Source organism: Carcharodon carcharias, chromosome 4 (genome assembly GCF_017639515.1).
Source record: "Carcharodon carcharias isolate sCarCar2 chromosome 4, sCarCar2.pri, whole genome shotgun sequence".
Classification (NCBI taxonomy): domain Eukaryota; kingdom Metazoa; phylum Chordata; class Chondrichthyes; order Lamniformes; family Lamnidae; genus Carcharodon; species Carcharodon carcharias.
The window spans coordinates 124,568,194-124,592,784 of NC_054470.1; the positions used below are offsets into that span (position 1 = coordinate 124,568,194).

The 24,591-nt window shown below is 41.8% G+C and overlaps 1 protein-coding gene across 3 annotated transcripts in view; it reads left to right on the forward strand.

Moving 5' to 3' along the window:
* Positions 1 to 1,338: 1,338 nt before the first annotated feature.
* Positions 1,339 to 24,591, forward strand: part of fbxl17 (F-box and leucine-rich repeat protein 17) — an 869,933-nt gene continuing 846,680 nt past the window's right edge. For 2 of the 3 annotated variants that reach the window (XM_041185747.1, XM_041185749.1), the window contains exons 1-4: positions 1,339 to 1,414; positions 14,189 to 14,283; positions 15,552 to 16,238; positions 22,169 to 22,291. In XM_041185747.1, the coding sequence (XP_041041681.1) occupies positions 15,585 to 16,238; positions 22,169 to 22,291 (777 nt within the window). In that variant the 5' untranslated portion in view covers positions 1,339 to 1,414; positions 14,189 to 14,283; positions 15,552 to 15,584. Of the gene's footprint in view, positions 1,415 to 1,463; positions 1,544 to 14,188; positions 14,284 to 15,551; positions 16,239 to 22,168; positions 22,292 to 24,591 lie in introns of those variants that run through there. The other variant, XM_041185748.1, reaches the window with a different exon arrangement.

A 24,591-nucleotide genomic window follows, 5' to 3' on the forward strand; every position in this document is an offset into this window, starting at 1 on the left:
TTGAGTAGGTTGGGCCTGTACTCATTGGAGTTTAGAAGAATGAGAGGCGACCTCATTGAAACATATAAGATTCTTAGGGGGCTTGACAGGGTAGATGCTGAGTGGTTGTTTCTCCTTGTGGCAGAGTCTAGGACCAGAGGATATAATCTCAGAATAAGGGGGCACCCATTTAAAATAGAGATGAGGAGGAATTTCTTCACTCAGAGGGTAGTGAATCTGTGGAATTTTTTTTTACCACAGAGGGCTGTAGATGCTGGGTCATTAAGTATATTCAAGGCTTAGATGGACAGATTTTTAATCAGTAAGGAATCAAGGCTTATGGAGATAAGGTAGGAAAATGGAGTTGAGGATTATCAGATCAGCCATGTTCTCATTGCATGGCGAAGCAGACTCGATGGGCCGAATGGAATACTTCTGCTCCTACGTCTTATGGTCTTATGAAGCTCTCCCCTTGCAGGCACTTATCCAGCTTTTTTTAAAAATCAAAAACTTCGGTAGCTTCAGTGTGCCTCCTTGCAAGCCAATCCTGGATACATTATTACTCCTTCCATCTCATGTCCAGGCAATATCTCCCAGCAGCTCTTTCCCCGTTTATCAATACTTCTTCGACAGCTATGCAAAGAGCATCTGGTTCTAAACAATTGAAGGACCTGCGAAGAAGCGCTTGGGACATATTAACCACTTTGTCAATAACCCACATGGTTGGAATTTGTAGCGTTTAAGCAGCGAGTGGTTACAAAACGATTAAGTTTAAGTTTAACATGATCTGGGAGTCAGAATTACCCAAGACCCAGATATATAATCGGAAAAGAGATAAAATTGCTGAAAGGGGTGGGAGAAGGAAAACAGGGAGGTTGTTCAACAATTGAGTCAAGGATAAGTGGAATATATTTAAAGGCATAGTGCTGAAAATATAATAAACATGTGCCGAAAAATCAACAAGCTCAGACTAAACAAATGTGACCCAAAATGAAGTAGTACAAAGAGGGCAAGTTCTACAGAAAGGGCAATGGATTCATTGGGATAAATGTAAGAAAACGCAGAAACACACTAACAGGATGAGAAGAGATTTTAAAAGACCATACTGTTTCAAAGCTTTCGCTCAAAAGATACCCAATTTCAGAAAATAAAAAAAAACTTTTGGGTTTGCATAATCCTGCTCGCCGCCGACAAATTTCCTCACTTTACAGTAAAGAACACAACCATACTCAAAATGCTTTCCACAGCAAAAACAGCAACCAACAGCATGACAATCCAGATCTCTCAGCACTGAGCAGCTGAGCGACTGGGATTCCGATCAAAAAGGCGGGTTTACCGAGTGACGTAAATTCATTGCCACCAATCAGCTGTGTCGGAGGCTCGAGCCGTGCTGCGACTTGCTCAGTTGAAGAAGTAGGCCTTGCAATACAGGAAGGTCTGAAGCAGTTTGTATTCACTATTTTTTTCCGTTTAGTGGTATTGTGTATCTTTTTTAAACTTAGAATGATGACATCTCTGTGTACAAGGTTGCAAAGGTGTGAAGGCTAGGGAGGAATAGTCGCCGGTAGGCAGCACGTTTCTTCCTGTTATTTACAGTTTCAGAGACAGACACTGGGTAGCTGAGGCCTTGTTTGAAATGAGTGTGTGTGTGAAGCAGAATGTTGGAGCTGGAATTTCAGAACTCGGAAATAGTATTTACAGTTCGCGTACAACATTGGGACAAAAGAGGATGCGAACTCTGAACAGGACGCAATATAAGTGGTTCTGAGTACTGAAATATTTTGGGGACATTAAAATTGATAATGAAGAGTTTTTAATATCAAGTTCAGTTCATAATCATCAATTACAGATTGATTCATTGAACCCTTATTAATATGTAATCCATTGTGATTTCAATGCTAAAAATGCCCTGTGATATTCTGAGCGAATATATATAGTTAATAGCGAAAAAGATACAAATGTAGAGAAAGCCTCAGACACGGAACTCAAAAAGCATGTATATTATAGATTTAATCAAATGGCTAATGTGCAATTTCAAATGCTGTTGCAATCCACCTGAGCAGATCAGTGCCAGTTATAATTGTGTGCAATATTTACATTTTAAATTATAAGTTACAGTATACTTCTACAAAACTCTTACAGTTGGCTGTTATGATTGGTACACAGCTTTGTATTTTTCAGTATTATTTACGTGTGTCGTGTTAGTTTTAAAAATGGTTCAGGACTATCTAGGGTGCAATGGTTTAGTTCTCAATGAGTGAGAGGTGTCATTTGAAGTACAAGACTGCGCTGAAATTTCATGATATGCATTGCAGTTAAGTCTGAAAAAAGGTAATTTCACACTGAAGTGCAAAACGGATGGAACTATTTTTGTCTAAATTATTTTCTATTATGAAGGATGTGTGCAACAACACAGCAAGACTTGAGTCAATCATTGTTGATGTTTAATGGTTAGAATTGCATTTCAAGTTGATGGATATGTTTACATAGGTGACTTTATATAAACCGGTCTATCAAAACTGTTGAAACATATATTGCTCTAATGAGTTCAGAGAACTAATACTCTGGCAAATCAGATGATGCAAAATTTCTTTGATAAGCTTGTGCTCATTTGACACGATGACAAATACCGTTTGTATAAACTCGTTGTTAATGGAGAAAAATGTCCTGAAGCATTTCAGAGTTGTGAGGAAAAATGGAAGCCAAATCAAGAGATATTTAGACAGAAAGGGAACTTGAAATGCTTGGTCAAAGAGATGTTGGGTCTTCAAGGAGGAAGGGGAGATGGCTGTGACATATATGGAGGACAGACACAAAAGGCTGCTGTCAGAGAAGTGGGGATTTATAGGGCTGGAACATGTTAAAGCTGGGAGGTTAATACAACAATGGTGACATTGTTAAGTTTGCAGCACTGGCAGGTGTGGAGTCAGTGTTGGACAGTGAGGATGGGAATGTTGGTCAGGAGGGCAGGATTGGGTATGGGTAATAGATTTGTGGGTGTGTTGGTTTATGGAGGATGCAGGATGGGAGGCTGACTAGGCCAGCAATTAGTCGAGTCTAGAGTAATGAAGGTGGAGATTAGCATTTGAGCCTACTCCATCAATTCAATAAGATCATGACTGAGCTGATTGTGGCCTAAACTCCCCTTTTCTGCCTGTTTCCTCCTAACCCTTGACTCCCTTTTAGATCAAAAATCTGCCTAACTCAGCCTTGAATATATCCAATGACTGAGCCTCCACAGCTCCCTGTGAAAGAGAGTTCCAAAGATTATGATCCTCTGAAAGAAGAAATTCCTCCTCATTTCTTTCTAGAAAGAAAGATTCCTTATTTTTAAACTGAGTGTCCCCTAGTTCTAGATACCCCCACGAGGAGGAACATCTTCTCAGCATCTACCTTATCAAGCTCTCTCAGAATCTTGTATGTTTCAATTAGATCACCTCTTATTCCAAACTCCAATGAGTATAGGCCTAACCTGCTCAACTTTTCTTAACAATACATCCCGTTCATCCTAGGAAACAGCCCACTAATTCTTCTCTGCTTCCAGTGCAAGTATGTCCCTCCTTAAATAAGGAGATCAAAATTGTACACAGCACTCTGGGTGTGGCCTCACCAATGCCCTGTACAGTTGTAGCAAGACTTTCCTACTATCAAAGTTATACTGTGAGATAATGGCTACCTTGATCAGATCATTGCTTGCTGTATATTATGCAAACTCATGAATGGGCTGAAGGCTTCCACTTTTGGTCCTGAAAAATGCCCAGCCTACCTCAGATTACCCGAGAAGGGTATGTTGCTCAAATTTTTGAGACGCCAGGTGAAGCAAGCCATTTCACGCTGCAACTATGCAGTTGCAACATGAGTGATATTCTCCACTGACAGCATGCTGCTGTCGACCCAAAAAGACGTCTGCCTATTGCACTAATGAATAATGTCGTATATGAATTTCAGTGCTGGTGTGATGCCAGGTATGTTGGCAGTATGTTCCAATGACTGGTGGATTGTATCAAGCAGCATGACCCTTTGGCTGTTTGCAATGGGCAAAATACTGATTGTACTCAGCCAGCCTGTGCTTGCAAAGCTCACAACATATGTCCAACGTCAGATGTAATTCTGCAATAGGACAGCATTTGCTAAACAATCCTGATTGCGCTAAGAATTACCCTGACAACCAGTTTAAGATGATCAGCCAGACTCGCAGTGTGGCTTATTTTTGCATGCTGGAAGCTACATATATTCACACGCAGAGCCTTGTCTTTTGCAAACTAAGCATGTTCATGCATTGCTCCTTTTCAACTAAACAAAAGCTCAGGGGACATCAATTCCTTGACTCCCCATGGCAATGCCTTGATCAATCAGAATCAGCCTTGCTAGTCTGATTTTAAATAATAGCTCGGCAGTTAACTGTTCCTTGGTGCATTCTCCATGGTAACACTTCTACCAATTAGCACCTTCTTCTCATGCAGTATAAATTGTTGTTCCTTTTAGATTTGATATTCTTGCAAATGTCTTGATGAGTGCAAGATGAAAAGTTTCAACAGCTTGTCTCTTTGCAGCAAATTCCATGTGCATCCCTAATCTCTTGCAGCACCTGCATACCACTATTTTGTGATTCATGCACAAGGACATCCAAATTCCTTAGTTGTTCAGTCATTCAGAACTTGGGTATTGCTGAAAAAAGAGACATAGCAAAGCTTTTCATTTTGAACTCTTTGCACACTTCGCAAGAATATCAATATAAGGGAAAACAACAATTTGTATTAAGAGGAGAGTGTTGATTGGCTGGCAAGTGGACTCTGATTGGTAGGGGTGTTGCCATATTAGTGCTAGTGACTGACAATTAACTGCCAAGCATTGTTTGAAAGTTAAACCAGGCAGTTTGACCTTGAATTGTCAAGCCATTGCCCTGAGGATTGAGTCAGCGAATGGCTGTCAGTTATTTTGTTTAACTGAAACAGGCGCAATGTTCTTTCTGCCTGCAAAGAACAGGGCCCTGTGTATTAATTTATGTAGTTTCCAGTACATGCAAATGTGCTACACTGCAAACCCAACAGTCAATCATAAGTTGGTTGTCAGTGTAATTCTTAGCATACTGAGGATTATTTATCAAATGTTGACCAATCACAGAATCGCATCTAATGTTGGACACTGGGTTTTGCAAGCATGGGCTGGTTGGTACTGGTCTGTACCTTGTCTGTTGCAAACAGTGACAAGGACATGCTCTTTGATACAATCCGCTAGTCTTTGGGATGTACGACCTACATACCTAGCATCATACTGGTACTGAAATTCATAAGCTACATTACTCATTTGTGTGGTTGGCAGAATGTCTTTTGGCTTGATGGCAGAATTCTGTTAGTGGCGAATACCACTTGCAGATTAGCAGTGTGAAACAGCTAGCTTCACCGGTTGCTCAAATTTTTAAGGTACTTTGCCCTTCCAGGTAATTTGAGGTAAACTGGGCACTTTTCAGGGCCGAAAGTGACGGCCTTAGGCCCGTTCATGAGCTTGCATGATATACAGCGCAAAATGATCTGATCAGGGTTGCCATTATCCTGCAGGATGCCTTTGATGCGCCCTATTTCAGCATCAAGCTTGCAAGGTGAGCAGATGGCTCGAGCCCTATATACAAGTTTGCCGGTCAGAACAATCTTATAATGTATACAGCTGTAGGAATCCCAACGCATATGTTGACCAGTGAAGGTAGGCTTGCTGTAGACTGTGGTAGAGAAACTTCCTCCGGCAGATTTCTCAACTAGTACGTTAAGTCAGGGGCATTTATTTGACTGCTCCATTTCAAAGGTGAATTTGAGCACAAGATGGAGCCCATTAAGACATGCAAGGAATATTTTAATTCTTTGTGGGTGTCGCTGGCTGGGCCAGCATTTATTGCCCATCCCTCGTTGCCCTTGAGAAGGTGGTGGTGAGCTGCCTTCTTGAACCGCTGCAGTCCATGTGGTGTAGGTACAGCCACAGTGCTGTTAGGAAGGGAGTTCCAGGATTTTGACCCAGCGACAGTGAAGGAACGGTGATATATTTCCAAGCCAGGATTGAGAGTGTTCCCATCCATTTGCTGCCCTTGTCCTTCTAGGTTGTTGTGGTCGTGGTTTGGAAGATGCTGTCTAAGGAGCTTTGGTGAATTCCTGCAATGCACCTTGTAGATGGTACACATTGCTGCGACTGTGCGTCGGTGGTGGAGGGAGTGAATGTTTGTGGATGTGGTGCCAGTCAAGCGGACTGCTTTGTGCTGGACGGTGTCCAGCTTCTTCAGTGTTGTGGGAGCTGTACTCGTCCAGGCAAGTGGAGAGTATTCCATCAAACTCCTGACTTGTACCTTGTTGATGGTGGACAGGCCATGGGGAGTCAGGTGGTGAGTTACTTGTCGCACGATTCCTAGCCTTTGACAATGGTAACCTGCAGGAAGTTAATAATGGGGGACTCAGTAATGGTAATGCCATTGAACATCAAAGGGCCATGGTTGGATTTTCTCTTGTTGGAGATGGTCATTGCCTTACACTTGTGTGGTGTGAATGTTACTTGCCACTTGTCAGCCCAAGTCTGGATATTTTCCAGGCCTTGCTGCATTTGGATATGGACTGCTTCAGTATCTGAGGAGTTGTGAATGGTGCTGAACATTGGTTAATCATCAGCAAACATCCCCACTTCTAACCTTATGATGGAAGGAAAGTCATTGATGAAGCAGCAGAAGATGGTTGGGCTGAGGACACCTACTCTGAGGAGCTCCTGCAGTGATGTCCTGGAGCTGAGATAACTGACCCCTAACAACCACAACCATCTTCCTTTGCACTAGGTATGACTCCAACTAGTGGAGCGTTTTCCCCCGATTCCCATTGACTTCAGTTTTGCTAGGGCTCCTTGACGCCACCCTCGGTTAAATGCTCTTAATGTCAAGGGCAATCACTCTCAGCTCCCCTTGAGAGTTCAGCTCTTTTGTCCGTGTATGAACCAAGGCTGGAATGAGATCAGGAGCCAAGTGGCCCTGGTGGAATCCAATCTGGGCATCAGTGAGCAGGTTATTGCTAAGCAAGTGCTGCTTGAAAGCATTGTTGATGACCCCTTCCATTACTTCACTGATTGAGAGTGGACTGATGGGGCAGTAATTGGCCGGATTGGATTTGTCCTGCTTTTTGTGTACAGGACATACCTGGGCAATTTTCCGCATATCCGGGTAGATGCCAATGTTGTAGGGGTACTGGAACAGCTTGACTAGGGGGACAGCAAGTTCTGGAGTACAAGTCTTCAGTAGTATTGCCGGAATATTGTCAGGGCCCATAGTCTTAGCAGTATCCAGTGCCTTCAGGTGTTCCTTGATATCACGTGGAGTGAATCGAATTGGCTAAATACTGTCATCTGTAATGCTGGCAATTTCCGGAGGATGCCAAGATGGATCATCCTCTCGACACTTCTGGCTGAAGATGGTTGCGAATGCATATCTTTCGCACTGTTTTGCTGGGTTCCTCCATTGCTGAGGATAGGGACATTTGTGGAGCCTCCTCCTCCACTGAGTTGTTTAATTGTCCGCCACCATTCACGACTGGATTTGGCAGGACTACAGAGCTTAGCTCTGCCTATCACTTGCTGCTTATGCTGTTTGGCATGCAAGTAGCCCTGTGCTTTTGCTTCACCAGGTTGACACCTCATTTTTAGGTGTGCCTGGTGCTGCTCCTGGCATGCCCTCCTGCACTCTTCATTGAACCAGGGTTAACCCCCTGGCTTGATGGTAATAATGAGCCATGAGGTTACAGATTGCATTCGAGTACAATTCTGCTGCTGCTGGTGGCACACAGCACCTCATGGATGCCCAGTCTTGAGTTGTTAGATCTGTTTGAAATCCATCCCATTTAGCACGGTGGTAGTGCCACACAACACAATGGGGGGCATCCTCAGTGTGAAGGTGGGACTTCGTCTCCACAATGACTGTACGGGGGTTACTCGTACCGATACTGTCAGATGTGTCTGCGGCAGGCAGGTTGGTGAGGTTTAGGTCAAGCATGTTTTTCCCTCTTGGTTTCCTCACCACCTGCCGCAGACCCAGACGAATAGCTATGTCATTTAGGATTCGGCCACCTTGGTCAGTCGTGGTGCTACCGAGCCACTCTTCGTGATGGACATTGAAGTCCCCCACCTAGAGAACATTCTGTGCCCTTGCCACCCTCAGTGCTTCCTCCAAGTTTGTTCAACATGTAGGAGCACTGATTCGTCAGCTGAGGGAGGTTGGTACGTGATAATCAGCAGGAGGTTTCCTTACCCATATTTGACCTGATGCCATGAGACCTCATGGGGTCCGGAGTAGATGTTGGGGACTCCCTCCCTACTGTATACCACTGTATTGCCACCTCTGCCGGGCCTGCCTTGCCAGTGGGACAGAACATACCCAGGGATGGTGATGGTGGTCTCATGGATATTATCTGTAAGGTATGATTCTGTGAGGATGACTATGTCAGGCTGTTGCTTGAATAGTCTGAGAGACAGCTCTCCCAATTTTGGCATTAGCCCCCAGATGTTAGTAAGGAGGGCTTTGCAGGGTCAACAGGGCTGCGATTGCCGTTGTTGTTTCCAGTGCCTAGGTTGATGCCGGCTGATCCGTCCGGTTTCAGTTCTTATTTGTGACATTGTAGCGGCTTGTTACAACTGAGTGGCTTGCTAGGCCATTTCAGAGGGCATTTAAGAGTCAACCACATTGCTGTGAGTCTGGAGTCACATGTAGGCCAGACTGGATACGGACAACAGATTTCCTTCTCTAAAGGACATGAGTGAACCAGATGGGCATACATGGTATCATTAAAACTGAACTCATTTGCACAAGTTGCCGAGTTCATAAGTTTAATGAAGACTGATTCACGCAATGGTGGCAGGTCTGGATTGCCATTATATTTGCATTGCAGTGCAAATATCTCGGCTTCCTTGAGTGGAACATTGGTGAATAGGCTAGCCATGTCAGGTAAACACATGGACACTGCATTGCTATAGAAATGCACGTTGTGTATGGCCTTCGCAGATGTGAAGGAATCTCTCACCATGTACATGGAAAACTTGCTTAAAACCTGTTGTAACAATTCGCCCACCCATTTGGCCAATTTATGTTGTGTGTAACCACTCATAGGGTGTAAAGGGACAGCACTTTTGTGTGTCCTGAGCAGCTCATTTGATTTAGCTAGCCTATTCACCCAGTGATCAAGAGGATATGAGGTTGAAAGGTCAATTGTGGGTCAGACAGGCCACCCTAGTTATGAAGATTCTGCGTCAGCCTAAAATAGTGGCTGTCAGGGGATGGAGTAGGCATGGATGATGCGGAACAGTGCTTTCCAAACTTTTTCCCACTTGGATTCCAATTTGAGGCTTAGAGGCGGTGGGGGGGGGGGGGTTGCTGCTGCTGCTGCTCTCTAGGTTTTTCAAAATATGTGAAGATTAAAAACACCTTTTGCAGTTGGTTCACTGGAGCAGGAATCAATGCTGAAGCATTGACCATTTAGGTCATGCCCACCATTTAAAAAAAAAATGAACACTTAAAGGGCCCTCACCACTGTTAACATTCAGCTGGAACTCTGCAGCAGCCATTGCTACTGCTGAGCTAGTGACCCCAGAATCCCGTCTCGTGACCATGTTTGGGAAGCCCTGATATGGAGTTTGTGGCAAGGCCAAAAAATAATTGCTTTAATTTGCCCAATGTTTAACTGGAGAAAGTGAAGGTGTATCCAAGAATATATACTGGACAGTCTGACAGCATGAGGTTATGGATTGATAAGTTGCAAAAAATTTTTTGGATTGGGGGAGAGTGGATTTTAGTAAAATATGGCAGGATCTGGCCAAGGTAGACTGGGAACAGTTACTTGTGGGGAAATCTATGGAGGGACAGCGGGGGGTGTTCATAAAGGAAATGGGGAGGATACAGGCTCAACATGTTCCCTCTAGGGTGATAGGAAGGAGTAACAAGCCCAGAGAACCATGGATGACCAGAGATATTCAGGTTACGATGAGAAGGAAAGGAGAGGCTTTTAACAGGTATAAGGGAAGCAAATCAGCAGAGGCATTAGTGGAGTACAGACAGTGTAGGGTGGAGCTTAAGAAAGCAATTAGGAGAGCAAAGAGGGGATATGAGAAAGCTCTGGCTGGTAAACGTAGAGAAAATCCCAAGATATTCTATAAGTATATCAATGGGAAGAGGATAACCAGGTAAAGAGTAGGGCCCGTAAGGGACCAAGGGGGCAATCTATGGGTGGAAGCAGAGGACATTGCTAGAGTGTTGAATGAATACTTCATGTCCGTCTTCACCCAAGAGAATGAGGATGAAGTTATCGAACTTGGGGAGAGAGACTGTGACGTTCTTGAGCAAAGTGATATAGGGAGTGACAAGGTATTGGAGGTGTTGGCAGGTTTAAAAGTGGACAAATCTCTAGGTCTGGATGATTTGTATCCCAGACTGCCGAGGGAGTCAAGGGAGGAGATCGCAAGGGCTGTCACCCGCATTTTTAATTCCTCTCTGGCCACGGTGGAGGTGCCAGAGGACTGGAGAACAGCTAATGTGGTTCCGCTATTTAAGAAGGGTTATAGAGATAAGCCAGGTAACTACAGACCATTGAGTCTCATGTCAGTGGTATTGGAGAAATTTCTGAAGGTGAGTATCTATCTTCACTTGGAAAGGCAAGGTTTGATCAGTGATAGTCAGCATGGCTTTATCAGAGGGAGGTCATGCCTAACAAATTTGATTGAATTTTTTGAGGAGGTGACCAGGTTTGTAGATGAGGGTAGTGTAGTTGATGTAGTTTATATGGATTTCAGCAAAGCCTTTGACAAGATCCCACATGGGAGACTTATAAAGAAGGCAAATGCACATAGGATACAGGGTAATTTAAAAAGGTGGATTCAAAATTGGCTTAGTTGTAGGAGGCAGAGGGTGATGACAGAAGGCTGCTTTAGTGACTGGAAGCCAGTGTCCAGTGGTGTACCACAGGGATCTGTGCTGGGTCCCCTATTATTTGTCATTTGTATAAATGACATAGATGACTATGTGGGGGGGTAGGATGAGTAAATTTGCAGATGACACAAAGATTGGCCGGGTGGTTAACAGTGAGGTTGAGTGTCTTGGGCTACAGGAAGGTATAGACGGGATGGTCAAATGGGCAGATAAATGGCAGATGGAATTTAACCCTGAAAAGTGTGAGGTGATACACTTTGGAAGGAGTAATTTGACAAGGAAATATTCAGTATACGGCATGGCACTAGGAAGTTCTGAGGAACAAAGGGACCTTGGCGTTTGTGTCCATAGATCTCTGAAGGCAGAGGGGCATGTTAGTGGGGTGGTGAAAAAGGCATATGGGACACCTTGCCTTTATCAATCGAGGCATAGATTACAAAAGTAGGGAGGTCATGTTGGAGTTGTATAGAACCTTGGTGAGGCCACAGCTGGAGTACTGTGTGCAGTTCTGGTCACCACATTATAGGAAGGATGTGATTGCACTGGGGTGCAGAAGAGATTCACCAGGATGTTGCCTGGGGTGAAACATTTCTGTTATGAAGAGAGGTTGGATAGACTTGGATAAAAGCAAAAAACTGCAGATGCTGGAAATCCAAAACAAAAATAAAAATACCTGGAAAAACTCAGCAGGTCTGGCAGCATCAACGCAAACTTGAGGAACAGCAACTCATCTTCCGACTAGGCACTTTACAGCCTTCTGGACTAATTCAACAATTTCAGATCATGAACTCTCTCCTCCATCCTCACCCCCTTTCCAATCCCCCCCATTTTTTCCCAATATCCCACCTATTTCCATTATTTTTAAATGTATTTCCATCCATTTTATGTCTGCCTTCTAGCCTATTTCGATTCCTTCACTCCACCCCACCCCCACTAGGGCTATCTGTACCTTGCTTGTCCTTTCTGCCCTTAATTAGTACATTCCTTAGATAATATCATCACCTTCAACACCTCTTTGTCCTTTTGTCTGTGACATCTTTTGGTTATCTCCACCTATCACTGGCCCTCTATCCAGCTCTACCTGCCCCCCTCCCCCCCCAAACCAGCTTATATTTCACCTCTCTTCTATTTTTACTTAGTTCTGTTGAAGAGTCATACGGACGCGAAATGTTAACTGTATTCTTCTCCGCAGATGCTGTCAGACCTGCTGAGTTTTTCCAGGTATTTTTATTTTTGTTTTGGATAGACTTGAGTTGTTTTTGTTGGAGCAGAGAAGACTGAGGGGTGACCTGATCGAGGTGTACAAGATTATGAGGGGCATGGACAGGGTGGATGGGGAGCAGCTGTTCCCCTTAGTAGAAGGGTCAATCACAAGGGGGCATAAGTTCAAGGTGAGGGGCAGGACGTTTAGGGGGGATGTGAGGAAAAACATTTTTACCCAGAGGGTGGTGACAGTCTGGAATGCACTGCCTGGGAGGGTGGTGGAGGCGGGTTGCCTCACATCCTTTTAAAAGTACCTAGATGAGCATCTGGCACGTCATAACATTCAAGGCTACGGGCCAAGTGCTGGTAAATGGGATTAGGTTGGTCGTTCAGGTGTTTCTCACGTGTTGGTGCAGACTCGATGGGCCGAAGGGCCTCTTCTGCACTGTGATTCTGTGATTGAGAGAAGTATTGATGGGTATCATTAGTGTGTTTGTGAAACCTGAACCCATGTCGGCAGATAATGTTGCCAAGGGGATGAAATGGACTAGAACAGGATCCAAGAATGAAACTTTGTGTATAGTTAAATAGATAATGGCGTAGAGGTGTTGGAAGAGAAAGGGTATATGGATATCTACGGAGAGGATTTAGGGGAGATAATGCAATACTGGTTACGTTAAAAAAGCATTGTTCAATTTGATTTGGTACCATTTTGGTGCTTTAGGTAGGCTAAAACTAAACTGGAGGGATTGAAATGGAGTTGTTGGAGAGATAAGCATAGATGACAATATAAGCAGATGACAGTATGTTCAAGGACCTTGGGGAGGACGGTTTGAGATCAGGCATTAGTTGCTGATGACAAGGGGTTAATTGTTGGTTTTATGAGGAGGGTCATGGTTGCTTTGAAAAGACGAGAGTGAAGCCCCGTGGACCTTCATTTAGTTTGGGTAGATGTGCTGTTGGATGGCTCACTAATTTGCCTGCCAAGTCTGCTTATTTGCTCAAGTAAACAGAGTATAGAGTCTTTAAAATGAATGAGAAATTTTCTTTTACTGCAAACATGGTAAATTTGTATTTGAGTTTTTTTTGCAGTTAATTTTATGCAATTAACATGGTACAGGCTCATAGAGTAATGATAATGACTTGAATCTTTACAAAAATTAAATACTATGTGGTTTTGGAACATCTCTGCAGTCCTCGGTGTTGGTATTGTCATCTTCAGTGGAATAGAAAGGAGGTGAACTTACTTGGGAGTCTTCCTCAGTTCTGTGCCATGCTGAGTAGAGATCATCAAGCAGATGATTGTTCTATCTTCTAACAAGGATGAGGGAAAATCCGATGAGGCTTGCACCTGAAAAAAAGCTCGATGTCACTTGACCATCTGGTAAACAGCTTTAGGGCAAGTTTGTGGTGCCTGGGAGACAGTGTGTCTATCGTGTTGATAAAGAAACATGTTCACGTCCATTTTCAGTTGCATGATAGCTATGCAATTCTCAAGTGGCTCTTGACTATTTACTCCATGTGCACTTGTTTCTTGCTAAATTAGGATTGCTTTCCAGTGAGCAACCTCAAAAGTTGAATCATATATGAACCTGTTGGTTCAGGAATAGGTGGGAGCCAAGGACAGAATCTTGAAACACACGAGGGGAGATTGTGCATGGGAGAGAAGATGTGATGGCAATGTTGGGACAAGCCAGAATGGAACCATGAGAACACATTCCCACTGTAGTGGACCACGTAGATAATGTGATGCATGAAATTGAAATGTTTGTGAGATATGATATCAGTACTGGCTTTAACCAGGATGATTTGGTGCTCTGAAGTGATTCAAGAAAACAGCATGAATTTGATTAGCAATGACTCATTGATCCACCTTTTTGAAACAGACTGGAAACTTAGAAATGGATCATGAGCTGAAGAAGGATTGCGAAACATTATAGATTTGTGATTAATTATGTAATACAAAATGTAATATGCTTGTTCCAATACTTGCACGAATTGGACCAAATATTATCGAAGAATTACCCAAATCTCTGATTTGAAATTTTAATTTGCTTTTTCTTCCCCCTCTAGATTATTGCCTTGCATCATCTCCAAGCTGAAAGGCTGGGTATATTATCTTCTCTCGGGTGTCTGTCGGTGCTGCTCTACAGTATTGATGCGAGGAGGTGAGCAAGCGACCAGAAAAGATTTATTCCATTTTATCCTCCCTTTTCTTGCCTGGGAAACAGTTGGCTTGCACTTTCAGCTTCCCTGTTCTCGGTCCCACCCCATAAACCACTGGCATCATCCCTTTAACCAATACTTAACTGTTTGAATTATTATGGATGCAAACTTATGCAAATTAGTCTCTCGCATTTGGATGCTTTGTATCTGTTTATAAGAATACAAATCAAGTAAATTCCGCAAACCTTATTGTACAGAACTCTCTTTATATTTTGGAATGCTGTCAGATTTTGTGGAAGCGATTAATTCTTGATGATGGATTGACATGTTGAAATGGGGGTTTACCCAATTTTACTGATGTCTGTATTCTGTCTCTCTACAAAAGTTCTTTTCTAACTGGAAAGGAGGGCATGATTTGAGCAGAATGACAAATTGGTGGTCTTGGGTCAACTGGTTGCGTAGAAAGGGTTTAAAATTACAACTGAGATAATAAATGTATCAATTTTATTGACAATAAATTTAAGATATATGTTTTCATAAAGTAGTTACAGTGGAAGTGTAATTCTAAGATAATATGCTATGATAGGAAGGAAGCAGGCATCAAGTTTGTGTCTCAAATGTTTGACTTTTGAATGGTAAGAGTTAGCAATATAATCTGCTGTACAAGAGGCAAGTTTTACAGATTGTAATTAACAGAAATTTAGGAAGCTGCAATCATGTCCGTTTTGTAAATCACGGCTCTTAAAGTTATCTTTCCTTCTGGAGTTGAATCAGCAAGCTGCTTTTACTGTGGTTTTGCACTGAAATTTGTTAACAAAGCAGTTAATTGTACTGTCAGAATTTGGGTAAGTGCAAAGCAGAAAATTCTACAGTTGCAAAAACATTTGGAGATTTGTTAACAAATTTGCAGAATGATACCCCACACTGACCACTAGAGAGAAGTGTGCTAAGAAGTGCAAGTTTCTTCAACCTATGTTTCTTTCTTCACAGGGATCAGTTGAAGTGAATAATATTTAGGGGGAGGCTCAATAGGCATATGAGGGAGAAGGGAATGGAGGATTATGATGCTGTACTTAAGTGAGGAAAAATGGGCGGAGCATGAACGCTGGCATGGACTGGTTGGGCTGAGTGGCCTATTTGCTGTATATCCGATGTAAGGAACTTGTGGTTATAATTCGAAGATTTATAATTTGAAGTTACAGGGGAGTTGAATGATGAATATGTTGTGTACATTATTGGTGAAATTTTAGTGTTTTTCACTTTTTTGCAGAAACATTCTATTAGAGAAGTTTGAAGTTTCTATATGGGCCATTTTCTTTCAAAAAATGGTAAGCGTGTGAAGAAGAGAAGACGGAAAGTTAGGAAAAACTGCTTTCTTCGTGGACCTTGTATGTTGTGCTTCATAGTTCATAATACTTCTCTCGATGAGGATCAGTTCGAAAGTGCATCCAAACTAGCTGAGCGATACGCCACACTGACCACTACAGAGGAATGTGCAAAGTTTCTTCTTTCTCCCAAGGAACTTGCTATCTGGGAAGAACAGGGCAAGAGTTTACTTTCCAGTGTTCCAGCAAAACTGATTGGGCCACCTCTGTTTAGAACAGTCTCGTCAGACTATTCGGAAATGCCAGTTTGCAAGCGTAAATGTGCTGGAGTACAAACATGTACACCTCGGAAACTGCCTCGTTCTGCAGTTGAAGGAGTTCCTGATAATGGTTTAAATAATGATATAGCACAGCGTCCAGCACCTGTATGTACTTTGCCTACTTCTACAGCAGAATGCACTAACGTGGGAATTCAGGGGAACATGGGTGACTGCTCTTCTCTGCTGCAATGTCCTGTGTCCCCTTTGGGACCCGAAGACAATGAACCTCTACCCCATGAAAACTTTAAAGACTTAAAAGTGGAATCTGAACCACCGAATATAAATCAGCTTCCTTCCTCAATACTTCTCAAGGTGAGGCTTCTAGCTCTGCAAGGTGATATTTATGATTTGAATTTTGTCCACCGTCAATTGTGAGAATGCAAAAACAAACTTGGATTATTTTAAATTAGGCATATACAAAATATATATCTGTGTTTCAGAGAAGCTGGAAGGGATCTTTTTTTTTAAAAAAAAGATAGTGTTGGGTTTCTTGGTCCCTGTTTTCTCCATGTTTATAGTTCTCTAGTTTGCTCACGTTCAATGCTCTGGCTTCATGCTCAGTCATTGGTGGAGGGGGAAAACTTCTATTCAATATAATTCCTGTAATATATTTGCTGAACAATATTGTTTGCAATCTTTATAAGACTCTTAGTTGTGTAGCGTCAATGCTGGAACACTATAACCTGTATAACAATGTGATTGACCTGATTGTTATGTGCACATTGCGATGCCACAAGGAAGCAAGTTCTTGCATTCGCCAAGGAAGAACCAGCTAAGAGCAAGAAGCAGAACATCAGAGGTCATAATCTCTGGATTATTGCCTAAACCACATGCAAATTGCATAGGACAAGTCAGATTAGGGAGGTGAATACGTGGCTCAAAGCCTGGTTTGGGAGAAGTGGGTTCTGGCTCGTGGGGCACAGGCACCAATACTGGGGAAAGAGGGATCTGTACCATTGGGTTGGTCGACACCTGAACTGTGCTGGGGCTAGTGTTCTTGCGAGTTGCATAACTAGGGAAGTAGAGAGGGTTTAAACTAAGTAGTGGGGGCAAGGGTACAAATTTTGGAAAATGTGGTTAACCAAAGAGTAAAGACAAGGAAAGAGAGAAAGGTATTAATATGGGAAATGATAAACAGACCATGACAGGGAGGAACAGAGAGTACAAATCAACAGATGAGACTAGAGCTTATAAAAAGAATAAAAGGATAAAACTAAAGGCTGAATGCATGAAGCATTCAAAACAAAACAAATGAACTGAGAGCGCATATAGAAATAACTAAGCATTAATTGATAGCCATTACCGAGACTACAGGAGGACATGGATTGGGACCTGAATATTCAAGGGTATAGGACATTTAGGAAGGACAGGAAGTGAGGAAAAGGTGGAGGGGTGGCTCTGTTAGTTGCTGATGGTGTGAGGAAAAGGTGGAGGGGTGGCTCTGTTAGTTAATGATGGTATTAGCACAATCGAGAGGGTGACCTAAGTTCAGGAAACTAGGATGTGGAAATGGTTTGGATAGAGATGAGAAATGGTAAAGGCAAGAAGTCACTTGTGGGAGTCGTGTACAAGCCCCCTAATAGTAACTGCATAGTAGGATGGAGCATAAAGGAAGAATTAATGAGAGATTGTCAGAAAGGCACGGCGATAATCATGGGACATTTCAATCTACATATAGACTGGAAAAGACAGATGGTCAAAGGTAGCATAGATGTGGAGTTCATAGAATGTTTTTGGAATAGTTTCTTGGAACAGCATGTTCTGGAACCAACCAGAGAGCAGGCTATACTAATCCTGGTATTGTGCAATGAGTTGTGATTAGTTAACGATGGCTCATAGTGAAGGCGCCCTTCAGTAGCAGCGACCATCAAATCATTGAATTTTACATTCAGTTTGAGGAAGAGGGGAGTGGGTCTGAGACAAAGTTTTTGAATTTAAGTAAGGCCAATTATGAGGGCATGAAAGCTGAGCTGGCAAAAGTGAATTGGCAAATTATGTTCAAGGATAGGTCAATAGAAGTTCAGTTACAAACATTTAAAGGGACATTTCAGAATATGCAAAATAGATACATTCCAAGAAGTAAGTAAAAGTCCAAGGGATGGACACACCATCCATGGTTAACTAGAAATGTTAAAGGTAGCATCAAACTTAAAGAAAAAGCATATCATTTTGCACAGAAGGTGGAAGGCCAGAAGATTGGACAGAACATAAGGAACAGCAAAGGATGACAAAAAGATGAATAGGGAGGGAAAAATTAGAGTATGAGAGAAACCTAGCCAGAAATATAAAAGCAGGTATTAAGAGTTTCTATGAATATTTTAAAAAGAAACGACCTAACAAAGTGAGTGTTGGTCCTATAGAAAGTGAGTGTTGGTCCTATAGAAAGTGAGTGTTGGTCCTATAGAAAGTGAGTGTTGGTCCTATAGAAAGTGAGTGTTGGTCCTATAGAAAGTGAGTGTTGGTCCTATAGAAAGTGAGTGTTGGTCCTATAGAAAGTGAGTGTTGGTCCTATAGAAAGTGAGTGTTGGTCCTATAGAAAGTGTGTTGGTCCTATAGAAAGTGAGTGTTGGTCCTATAGAAAGTGAGTCTGGAGAATTGAAAATAGAAAACAAGGAGATGGCAGATAATTTGAACAGGTGTTTTCCATCAGTCCTCACTATAGATACAAGTTGGGATTACTTTCCTAACTATCTTTGTGTCATCAGCAAATTTGACAACCATCCCTTCAACCAAGTCATTTATATAAATTGTAAACAGTTGAGGTCCCAGCACTGACCAGTACAAGGAACATCCCAAAAGCAGCTATAAATCAGGATATAGAAGGGAGGGAGGAACTCGGGGAAAATTACAATCACCGGAGAAGTGGTACAGAGTAAATTACTGGAGCTGCGGGCTGACAAGTGCCCCGGTCCTGATGGACTTCACCCTAGGGTCTTAAAAGAAGTGACTAGTGAGATAGTTGATGCATTGGTTTTAATTTCCCAAAGCTCCCTCGATTCGGGGATGGTTCCATTAGATTGGAAGATAGCAAATGTAACTCCATTATTCAAAAAGGCAGGGAGACAGAATGCGGGAAACTACAGGCTCGTTGGTTCAACATCTGTCATCGGGAAAATGTTAGAAGCTCTTATTAAATAAGCTTTACCAGGGCACTTGGATAAGTTCGAGGTAATCAGGCAGAATCAGTATGGTTTTGTGAAAGGGAAACCATGTTTAATCAACTCATTGGAATTCTTTGAGGAATGTGCTGTGGATAAAGGGGAACTGGTGGTTGTACTGTACTTAGATTTCCAGAAGACGTTTGATAAAATGCCACATCAAAGGTTATTGCGGAAAATAAAAGCTCATGGTATAGGGGGTCACATATTGGCATGGATAGTAGATTGTTTCCTGTTAGCCAGCCAGAGTAGGCGTAGCCTTTTCCAGGTCAGCAAGATGTAATGAATGGTGTGCCACAGGGGTCAGTGCTGGGACCTCAACTGTTCACAATTTATATAAATGACTTGGATGAAGGGATGGTTGCCAAATTTGCTGATGACACAAAGATCGATAGGAAAGTAATTTGTGAAGAGGTAATTTGGAGGGTACAAAAGATATCGGTTAAGAGAATGGGCAAAGATCTGGCAAATGGAGCATAATGTGGGCAAATATGAAATTGTTCATGTTGGCAGCAAGAATAAAAGAGAAGCATATTATCTAAATGATGAGAGATTGCAGAGCCCTGAGGTACAAAGGGTGTCCTAGTGCATGAATCACAAAAGGCTAGTGTGCAAGTACAACAAGCCATTAGGAAAGTGAATAGAATGTTATATATTGCGAAGGCAATTGAATACAAAAGTAGGGAGGTTATGCTTCAGTTACACAGAGCACCCAGGAGACCATATCTGGAGTACTGTGAACACTGTTGGTCACCTTACTGAAGGAAGGCTGTAAATGCATTGGAAGCAGTTCAGAGAAGATTTACTAAACCTGGAATTTGTGAGTTGTCTTGTGAGGAAAGGTTAGATGGACTAGGCTTGTATCCACTGGAGTTTACTGAATCAGGTAAGTTCCTGAGTGGTCTTGCCAGGGTGGATGTGGAGAAGAGGTTTCATCTTGGGGGAGAATCTAGAACTAGGTGTGACTGTTTAAAAAGAAGGGGTCGCACATTTGAAACAGAGATGAGGTGAATTTTTTTCTCTGAGGGCCGTGAGTCTTTGGAACTCTCTGCCTTAAAAGGCATTGGAAGCACTGTCTTTGAATATTTTTAAGGCAGAGGTGGATAGGCTCTTGGTAAACAAGTGGGTGATTGGTTGTCAGGGGTAGACAGTATGCAGGTTTCAAGTCACTATCAGATCAGCCATGATCTTATTAAATGGCAGATTAGGTTTGAGGGACTGAATGGCCTATTCCTGCTCCTTGTTAGTATGTTCATAGGTCAAACTTCGTGTCCTTAAATGTGATAAGGTGGATGACCATGGATGAGCATGGCAAAATCTAACATCTGCAGCATGAGTGCCTTCTGAGGGGTGTGGTTCTGGTGTGTTTGTGTAAAGTCATTTCAACAAGCAATCCTGTTGGGAAATGCTGTCTTGACATACTGCTTTGACTAGTTTGAAGATGCATTATTATGTATATTTAAATCAATTGTAACGGGGAGGGAAGTTCAATTTCTATTGCGGTATTTGGAGTGTAATGACAATAGAGCACTGCTAAATTAATACTTAAACTTCAAGCTTTATGTAATTGGGAAAGGATTGAAAACGTTTTATTTTTTTATATATATATATATTAGGAACGCTCCATCTCCAGAGAGAACTGTCTAAAGTTCGACAATAAAGAAGTGCAGGAGGACCATGTATCTCTAGATGTGCGTGTCTTGTTGTGTATATTTATGTATGCCAACTCTTTTTTTCATTCTAAATTCAGAAGTCCGTATTTAGTGTATGCAGTACCGGTGCAGTAGCAACTCAGGTTGTCCCCTTGTGCAGAGAAATTCCTATGTTCCAATCAACTCTGCTCAATTTTGAAAAAACCCTGAAAAATTTGTTGTTTAAGTAATAAATAATTCTAACTAAATGTTATAAATAATTGCCTTATTTGATAATGGGAACTGATATATATACACCCTGCCCTTTTATCACCTGAAGATTTAATTTGGCCTGTCATTCCACAAGTGATTGACTTGTAACCATCTCATTATGCACTTCCTGTCAGCAAAACCTTGCCTCCTGCTTTTTTGTCAGGGTTTTATGTCAACTTTTTCTAGTAATCCCCCATGCCTGTATTTGGAATAAAAATGGTCTTTTTAAACTTGTCCCACTGTCATTTCATAAACTGCCCACTGGGGGTAGCTGAGATTCCATTCACCATGTTACTTTCTCTTGAGGTAAGTTTTGTTTTGTTCCAAATTATAACTTTCTCAGGATGCATTTTTGCAGATTACTTAAATCCTTTTTAATTAGACCTTGGCACCTTTTCAGAGATTTCATCCTTTTTTTCAATAGTCTTTTCCCTTAATCTGCAGGTTTTGGCCTTTCCTCCACTTCTAGGGCCTTCCTGAACTGTCCTTGTTTTTATGTTTATTTCAGCATTTTTAAAGCGCAAATTTACTCATGCTTTCCAACCCACTATTTGCAGTTATGGCTCACCACACAGTTGCATTCCTTGTTGTCTTGCCCCTATTATTTCTTTTAGTTTAAACTTGAGGTCCTTCAAAGCTCCATCGCTTGTGTCTTAACTCACAGCAATTCCAATGACCCGTGTTCACTGACCTATGGTGGCTCCTGGTCGAGCAACTTCTGAATTTTACAATTCTCATCTTTGTTTTCAAATCCCTTCATAATCTTGCTGCCCCCCCCCCCCCCCCCGGCCTTCTGTGCATTTCCAATCATAATTGCTCCACCGTTGGTGGCTGTGCCTTAAAGTTTCCTTGGCCCCAAGCTCTTGGATTTCTTCCCTACACCACCTCTGCCTTTTCACCTTGCTTTCATTGCTTAAGAAGTTTCTTAAAACTGACCTTTTTTACCAAGCTTTTTGTCATCTGACCTAGTATCTTCTTTTGTGGCTCGTTGTCATACTTTGTTCTATGATGCTGCTGTAAAGTGCTTTAGGACATTTCAGTACATTAAAGGTGCTCTATAAATATAAATTGTTACTGCTGCAAATCCCTCTCTTTTCTCCTTTAAGCAATGCACAGCAATGTAATTGATTGCAAAATGTTGATGACATAGCTGCCAATCATTAACTTTTTTGCATTTTAGGTCTTTGCTCATTTAACTTTGAAGGAAAGATGTCTTTCAGCATCCTTGGTTTGCAAGTACTGGCGTGATCTTGGTTTAGATTTTCAATTTTGGAAACAGCTCGACCTCAGTGGGCGACAGCAGGTATGGATTTCACTGTGCTATGATGGAATTTTCTGAGACAAATCACTTCTGTTATTTTAAATGTCTTTCACAGGTTGCATATGTAAGTAAAATATGTTTTTGAAGGAAGGAGGGAATACTTAAATAATTTACAGTACTAAAATACACTGCTTTTATGCTGAGCAGTTTGTGATAAATTGTGTCAAATTCCGTATGTCTTTCAAGTATTTCTAAACAGGTTTGAAGGTCACTTAAAATAGTTTGTTAAATAAACAAGGTATTATATGAAGCTTTAAAATGTTTTTAAGCATTTTATAATTGACCAATAGAATTGGTTATCCCACACACTGCCTCCTTCAGTTTGGAGAGTGGATTGTCTAATGTGCAATTTGCTGTAAATTTTATTGTCTCTTTTTTTTTTTAAAGATCATTCAAGGTATGTAGGTATTGCCATCAAGGCCAGCATTTATTACCCATGAGAAAGGGGTAGTGCACCGCCTTCTTGAACAGATGCAGCCCATGTGGTGTAGTTACCCCCACAGTGCTGTTAGGGAGGGTGTTGCAGAATTTTGATGCAGAGATCGTGAAGGAGTGATGATATGTTCCACACCAGGATGGTATATGATTTGAAAGTGGTGGTTTTCTTGTGCACCTGCTGCCCTTGCTCATCTAGGTGGTGAAGGTCGTGGATTTGTGAGTTGTTGTTGAAGAAGTCTTGGTGAGTTGTTGGAGTGTATCCTGTGAAGAGCACAATTGACTCTATATCGTACTTGAGCCAAATCTGGTTGTTGCGGAAACATGTTGAAGTGATGAGATTGAGCGAATGAACCCTTCAAGTTCAGATTCTTGCTATAATTCATTTTTCTCTTACTCCCTACTAAGTCGCCAGTATCATGGTTTCACATTACATGAGGATGCCCAAAATTTAAAAACAAATTACTGTATTGAGAGACAAATAACCTTATTAATAGCTGTTAAGCTGATTTTGTCATGAACAAGCTTTCTTGTCAACTAATGAGATTGGTGTAGTTCCCTATTTTGTTTTCTTAGTGCACGTTTTTCTGTTAGCTATAATTGTTGTTCCACCAACTAAAACTGCTGATCTGTCATTGATTTATGTATCATCCTGCACCGGTCTTTGGTTCTAAACTCTAATTAAAGTTAATGTTTACTCAGATGTTTTATCCTTAGTATCATTAATATCAGTGCTGTCAAGTTTGAGGTCAATACACATTCCCAATTGGCGTCTCTGTTAAACAGCTAGTTACTTCATATTAAAACCTGCTGATGCCATGAGGTCAGTCTCAGTTCAAAAGTTCATCTTAAAAGTGTTGTTTGTCTGTACAGTTGCAAAACATCATGATTTAAAAATCATATCTTCTCACTTGAAAAAGGTTGAAAGTTAGCAATATTAAATCATGACAAGCCAATAGCACACATGCTAATGCTGCAATTTAACCTCTTCATAGAAACAGAACTTAAAACAGAGCACAAGGCCATTTGGACCATCATGCCTTTGAAAGAGCTATCCATTTTGTCCCACTCCTGTGCAATTCTCTTCTTTTGGAGTTTTTATCCAATTCCCTTTTGAATATGTTACTAATGTAAGGCAGTGCATTGCAGACAGCAACTCACTGGGTAAAATGTTTCCTCATCTCAACTCTGGCATTTTTGTCAATTACCTTTCAAACAAAATATGTTAATAGAATTCAAACCGAGGTTGATAGGAACATAAGAAATATTCTGAATAATTACTTCCACTGTTGGGGAGGGTTTAAACTAACTTGGCAGGGGGATGGGATCCTGAGAGGAGGTTCAGCCAAAATTAGAAGAGAGAGAAAGTGAGTCTGGAAGGCAGAGAGATTATAGGCCAGTTAAAGCACAAGGGAGTTTGGCAAGGTTGGAGAGTCTGGTGAATAAGGCAGATGAGTTGAGGGCATAAATTAACACATGGAAGTTTGATGCATTTGCTGTCACAGAGATATGGTTGAGAGGGGCAGGATTGACAGCTCAATATTCCAGGATATAGGGTCCTCAGGCGAGACAGGGGGTATCGCAATATTGATCAAGGAATCAATTACAGCAGTAAGGAGGGATGACATATTTGAAGGCTCCTCGAATGAAGCCATATGGATAGAACTTAAAAACAAAAAAGGAGCAATCACATTGCTGGGAGTGTACTATAGGCTCCCAACCAGTCAGAAATAGAAGAGCAGGTATGTAGGCAAATTTCAGAGAAGTGTTAAAATAATAGGGTAGTAATAGTGGGGGGTTTTAACTTCCTCAACATAACTGGGTTATTCATAGTGTGATAGGTTTAG